The sequence below is a fragment of the Brassica napus genome, chromosome A5 (assembly GCF_020379485.1).
Source record: "Brassica napus cultivar Da-Ae chromosome A5, Da-Ae, whole genome shotgun sequence".
Taxonomy (NCBI): domain Eukaryota; kingdom Viridiplantae; phylum Streptophyta; class Magnoliopsida; order Brassicales; family Brassicaceae; genus Brassica; species Brassica napus.
In genome coordinates, this window is record NC_063438.1 from 4,590,093 (window position 1) to 4,596,602 (window position 6,510).

Genomic DNA, 6,510 nt, shown 5'->3' on the forward strand with positions numbered 1-6,510 from the left:
CTTTTTACTACCATCAACATTTTTAAAAATAAAATGTTAGAAGTAATACAATTTCAGATAAAATCAACAAATGGTTCAACACTTGATGAACGTATAGGTTTCATTTGATTCCCGTTAGCCTCTATGGTATGAAAAGGAGTAAGACATATCAAACGAACTGAACGTAACAATCTCCAGTTGGATGACGCTAGTTTAATGTACATGAAAGTGAACACTTTTTATGTTGACATTCCCATTCGCTATTTCTATAAGCAATTATACTTTGTAATGGTTCATACAATGTGGCTTTTTCTTAAATATACAAAGGTCATCTTCTAAAATAACAAAATGAAAAAAAAAGAAAGAAAGAGGGACACACAAGTTTGGAGCGATTTAAAATATAATTAAAAGCCGCTAAAGTTCTTTAATCTACAAGTCGATTATCCAAATGCAGCTCAAGACCAAAATAAGGGTGTAAGATCATCTTCAACAGCCACTTACTCTTCATTATTTGAGGGATTTTCTTTCAAAACTAATATGATGTTCACATGGTTTCCTTTCAAAACTAATATGATATTGTCCCAGTGATTGAATTAACTGGAACCACCCACCTTGCTGATCAAATCTCAAAGAAACAAATCTTCTGGTCCCTTTTATCAAGACAAATCCAATTCCACACACTTCTGGTCAAGGTGAGATAATCACGTTTTCCTTTTCTTGAACCAAGCCAGTAAAGTCCTGAGGTAAGAAACGTAGAGTCATTTGAATTATTTTCATCATAAACTCTATCTTGATTAATTCCAAATAAGCCTGGGATTTTTATCCATAACCGAATACCCGAACCGGAACCGACCCGAAATGGACCGGTTCGGTCTCGGTCCTAAGCAATTTATCCGATGCGTATTAGTGTTAATTATCCATGGGTATCCGTTCGGTTTCGGGTAACCCGAATTCTATGCTTAAAAACATAGATTTGTATCTTCTGAGGGTTGAACCCGGGTTGGATAGGCAAAGCGACAACTGTAATACCACTAGACTAGTTCAACTTCATTGTATTTAATACATATTACTAATATATATACAATTTCTATTTACTTTTTCTTAAAAAATAAAATAAATAAATAAAAACTCGTATATAATTCTTATTTTGCAAATATTTATATAATTCACATAAGAAACGGGTACCCAGAACCGATCCGAAACCGGTAGTACCCGATCCGAAACCCGAATCGAAATTTACTAAGTACCCATTGGATATAGAATTCATTTATCCGAAAAACCCGGATCCGATCGGATCTTATCCGAACCCGAACCGAATATCCGAAGTACCAGCCCTAATTCCAAAATCTTCTCTCTTTTGTATTTTCTCTTAAGCCGAGTTTTATGCTTTCTAAGTTTTAAGAAGTTGTAATCTATTAAATCCCCTCCCCCTATGTACCTTCTTATTCACCATGAAATAAAACGTGTCCTCTCTTTACTTAGTTTGGGACATGTATACCTTATTAGTTCAATAAGCTTGTGTTTACTACAAGTATCACACAATTTGTATGGTACACATTGATCCACTCTTCATCTCATATTATCCCAAAAATCACTGGGCTGATTATTTTTTTGGTAAATTCACTGGGCTGATTTAGTTTGAGTAGCTCAAACTTTTAGCCACCCTTGCTTTTGCGTTTGAGATCCTACAAAACTTGTGATAGTCCTGAGCTTGTATCACTGTCCAGCTGCATTTTATGTCTGCGCCTCTTGATGGCTCGTTGATGTAGTTGTTGGTTGTTACACATCCATATATTGGTTATTGGATTGAATTAATTTACTTTCTTGTAGCTCACTCTCTCTAGAAGACCGTAGATATAGAACAATATAATAAGATGTTTTCCATCTCTCTTTTTGTTAATAGATTATGCAAGGATTGCGTCTATGTCTTCGTTATTGTTTTAGACTTTTATTGTGAGTTACTCAATATTTGCTACTCTTTATCCAGTCTGAAGTAAATCGGTTTGTTTCTAAGTTAGTCTTTAAGCTTTTCCTGTTTTGGGCCATGTCTTTGGAGGTTTGGAATATCCCGGTTTTGTATTTCACTAATGTATTACACCATGTATGGAAAAATATAAAGATGCTCATAGAGATCTAGGATTCTATAAAAATACAAAACTATAATCATCACACAAAAATAATTCTATATAATTGTACGAACGAAATTATTTGTTTAGTTACATGTCATAAATAGGACACTAGAAAAATATTACATCGCCTGCAGGGGAACCACAAGATTCTCTAGGGTAAACAAAACTTTTAATGCCCTGAACTTCAGCGAAATTTTTCCAAAGTAAAAAAAACTCAACAAAGAATATAGTATTCGTATCCATTTAACTTTCTCAAGAAAATACAAGAAATAAAAAAAAAATGTAAAACCCATTATTACGTATAGCCTAACCTTCGGTTCTCCGGTACGAGTTTCTCTCCGAGCCTCGCAGGCTCCGACTTACAGCGCGTGAGTACCATACACCGTCGTCGTGGCGTCCCCAAAACGCAGCGTTTCGCTTCTTCCGTAACACTAGAATCCGACACATTTTCCGGCGATGCAATGACGTCATTACCATGTCGTTGGAAGTGAGATTCCTTTGTCTCTTCTTCCAAGAAGTTATCACCTAATGAAGGAGATCTATACGGTGCAGATCTGCATCGAGTTAGTAAGAAAGCGTTTCTCGGCGGTGTAGCTGGGAATGACTTATCTGAATCTGCTTCATCCTCTTCTTGTTTACGTTCTTTCTTTCGTTTCTCCTCCGTTTCTTCTGGCTCCACCGTTGACCGGCTAAAGATAGGCTCGCTCCTCGACGAGCTTGATCTCTTCTCTGACTTTCTCGAGAAACTAACATTAGTAAACGACTTCCACTTGCGCCAAGCGGGGCTGAAGCAAGTCGGTTTCAGTTTCCCGGAGAACGCGTTCTTGACCCATCCACACCGTCGACGGCTCCGGCGGCTCTCCGTTGCACCGCCATGCAAGTGACCTCCGTTGACCCGGCTAGTTCCGGGTTTGGGTTTCTTGGAGCGTTTTATCCTTACTTGGCCCATGCATGTGACTTTAGGTGAAGACGGTTCTTGCGTCTCCGTCGCGTTTTTTCGCCGGAAAAATATAGGTCTTCTTGAACGGGGACGAGAACGGGAGCGGTGTCTGCTTCTGCTTCCGGCGCTGGTCCGTAAAAACCGCATAAGTAGAGCCGGGTTTTCGGTTCGACCCGGACTCGAAACGGGTCTCGAAGAAAAACTCATCTTCTTGTTGACTAGTTTTTTTTTTTAAGCTCTCACTCTTTTTTATGTTTTTCTCTTCTCTGGTCCCTATATGATTCAGATCGAAGCTCGTATATTTTTTAATAATATTTTTATGTTCACACGTTTGGTTCGGGAAAGTTGACGGTCAAGATCTTCTATACAAGATCGATGGTTCTGCACGGTTAACCCTTTTCTTACAATAAGATGTTGTACTTTTTGTCTGTATGCTCTCGAGTTGCTTGTTAAGATCTCTTGTTGGATTCACTTTTCGGGACATCTTGCTTTTAGTTCAAAATCAATGTCCTGACACTCTTTTTAAGTAATGAAGAGCACGGATAGTCATTTACCAATCAGGTTGAAAAATATTTCAGCTAACTTTCAGCTGATGAATACAACTAAAAGTAGTGTAAATGATCTCATTTGTTTCGAGTAGAGTAAACATTTACTCTCGCTTTCAATTCTATGTTCATTCTTTTTTCTCTTCTTTGTGTAACTGTGTTACTCTTAATTACGCTGACAACACCACATATAAAAACATGGTACATTATATATAACCACAATTATTTGCTGATTGTGAAAATTTCAAAATGAGAAGAAACCTGGGAATGTATTTGTCCTTCAATGACTGCAGACAACTTGCTCACCCAGTAATGGCATATTTTCATTAAGTATTTGAATGTCATGATATAACTCCCCAAATTATTTTTAATTTTTTTTTGGCTAAAGAACGTGTTATGACATGCTTATTATCAAAGTGGTCTGCTATGCAACTGAACTATAAAAACTCTGTGACGTTGGACTGCTCCTTACAAATTTTTGAATTTCATCACTTCTCACTCCTTAAAGAGTATAAAATAATGCTAAAACAAAATTCAAAATGAAAGAAGATTGTTACTTTAGAATATAAAGTATTATCGTCTTGGCCCATCACAACATTTTAAAACTAAGGCACACCAAGATTGGCCCAAGGCATGCGGGTCTTATACACAATATAATGCAAGAGACCACATACAAAATGATGTAATCTAGTTAAGAACCACTATATGTGAGGTCAAAGACAAGTTGTCTCTCAAGTAAACGAAAATGGTTGATAAGTTTGTGTAATCCCATTTCTTATTCAACTGCTCCATATATCAAACCGCCAAAATTTATCTTACAAAATGACAAGTTCCTATTTTGATAATTAACAATACTCATCGCAAACACTACAATAAGAGTTAGTAGCATTAAGATTCATTACTAAGCAAAGTTTATATTTTAATATATTTGCTACTAGCAATGATTTTCTTTTATTTCCCAAACACGTTTCAGCTAATGAGTTCCAATCCCAACAACTGGTTGTTGCAGAACACAACCAACACAAGCAATCATAAACATCAAAATACTATCACCGTAGCTCACAGGTTTCAATCACACACCAAAAATATAAAGACAAGAACTCTACAATTGTCATAATAATCTTATAAATCATACTCTTCAAACATTGTTCTTCCCAAAAAAAAAAGAAAGGAAAAATCACTCAAGAAACACTCTTTCTTAGACGGAAGGTTGGGTCCTGATGGGGTCTCTGGAGAGATCAAAGAAGAAGACTCAAGTATGGAAGAAAGCTGTGATCCATTTCTCTCTATGTTTTGTAATGGGTTTCTTCACTGGCTTTGCTCCTGCTGGTAAGGCCTCTCTTTTCTCTAATTTTGAAACCACTCCCTCTACTACCTCCAAATCTCAGATTCCTCCCCACCCTTCTGAAAACTCTACCTATACACCCAATTCCCTCGCTGATAAAGCCTTGGTCAGTTCCCAAGTCCAAGCTCCTAGTCCTTCGAAGTCACAAGAAGCTGAACCAGAAAACAGATTACTCTCCGAGACAGAAGAGGAAGTTACACCAAGAGGTCTAGTGATTGTTGTAACTCCAGTAATGACCAAAGATCGCTACAAAAACGTTCTTCTAAGGAGAATGGCCAATACGTTGAGGCTAGTCCCGCCTCCTTTATTGTGGATAGTCGTGGAGAAACACTCGGAAGCTGACGTAAACTCTTCATCTACGATGTTAAGAAAGACTGGTTTAATGTATAGACGTATAGTCTTCAAGGAGAACTTCACGAGCTTGGAAGCGGAGCTTGATCATCAGAGAAACCTAGCGTTGAGACACATTGAGCATCACAAATTAAGCGGGATAGTTCATTTCGCAGGGCTCAACAACATCTATGATCTTGATTTTTTCGACGAGATTAGAGATATCGAGTATGTATATTAAATGAAGTGTTACGTCTAACTACACTAGTTTTAATTATCAAATGATAAAAATGATAAATTGTTTTTAACTATTCACTATGGCAGGGTATTCGGGACGTGGCCAATGGCGTTGCTATCGGCTAATAGGAAACGAGTGATAGTAGAGGGGCCGGTTTGTGAATCTTCACAAGTATTGGGGTGGCATTTGAGAAAAATTAATAACGAGACAGAGACAAAGCCTCCGGTTCATATATCAAGCTTTGCTTTCAATAGTTCCATACTTTGGGACCCTGAGAGATGGGGTCGTCCTTCTTCTGTTGAAGGAACCAAACAGGTAATTAACTTGAGCTTCAAAGTAATTTTGTCTGTTTAACATATTTTCTATAACATTTGCTTGAGGAAAATAATGAATACAACTTGAAGATAATTTGAAAGTCCATGGGTTGGTAAATAAGCACATGTCATATAATTGTTTTATAGCTAAGCAATTCAAACCAATTGACTCCATTAATCATTAGACTATAAAACACATAGGATGACTTAATTAATTTCTCATTTGTCTCGGTATGTATACAGTAACAACTATTTTGATTATAGCTTATGAACATTTTGTTATACTAATTTTTTTTTATTATGCATAGGATTCGATTAAATATGTGAAGCAAGTGGTTTTGGAAGACGATACAAAGTTGAAGGGACTTCCGGCGCAAGACTGTTCCAAGGTTATGCTTTGGCGTCTCAATTTTCCCACAAGAACACGTTTTAGCACCTGATTTGCTTTATTCTATTCTAATAATCCTCCAATTTAGTCCGTTTCCTTTTTCAAAGTAAAGTAGAAAGAAAGAAAGAAAGAAAAATATATTCGGATTGTGAATGAGTCGGAACATGATCGGTGATAACCACTCATGCATGCCATTGGTGATTCATCACGGAATACATGAAAAAACAACCGCAAAGGGTATCTTACCTTTTTGGATTATTTCTAATGAGAACCGAAGTCGTTTGTTGGTTTGGAGTTCCTAA

General features: G+C 37.0%; 2 protein-coding genes across 2 annotated transcripts; one reads left to right on the forward strand and one right to left on the reverse strand.

The window, feature by feature from the left end:
* Positions 1-2,145: 2,145 nt before the first annotated feature.
* Positions 2,146-3,485, reverse strand: LOC106398734. The gene has a single exon (XM_013839246.3). The coding sequence runs from the start codon at positions 3,253-3,255 to the stop codon at positions 2,404-2,406; it is 852 nt and encodes a 283-aa protein (XP_013694700.2). The 5' UTR covers positions 3,256-3,485; the 3' UTR covers positions 2,146-2,403.
* A 1,261-nt stretch (positions 3,486-4,746) lies between these two features.
* LOC106398725 (beta-1,4-xylosyltransferase IRX9) lies at positions 4,747-6,510 on the forward strand. The gene is made up of 3 exons (XM_013839238.3): positions 4,747-5,496; positions 5,593-5,821; positions 6,129-6,510. The coding sequence occupies exons 1-3, from the start codon at positions 4,814-4,816 to the stop codon at positions 6,258-6,260; spliced, it is 1,044 nt and encodes a 347-aa protein (XP_013694692.2). The 5' UTR covers positions 4,747-4,813; the 3' UTR covers positions 6,261-6,510.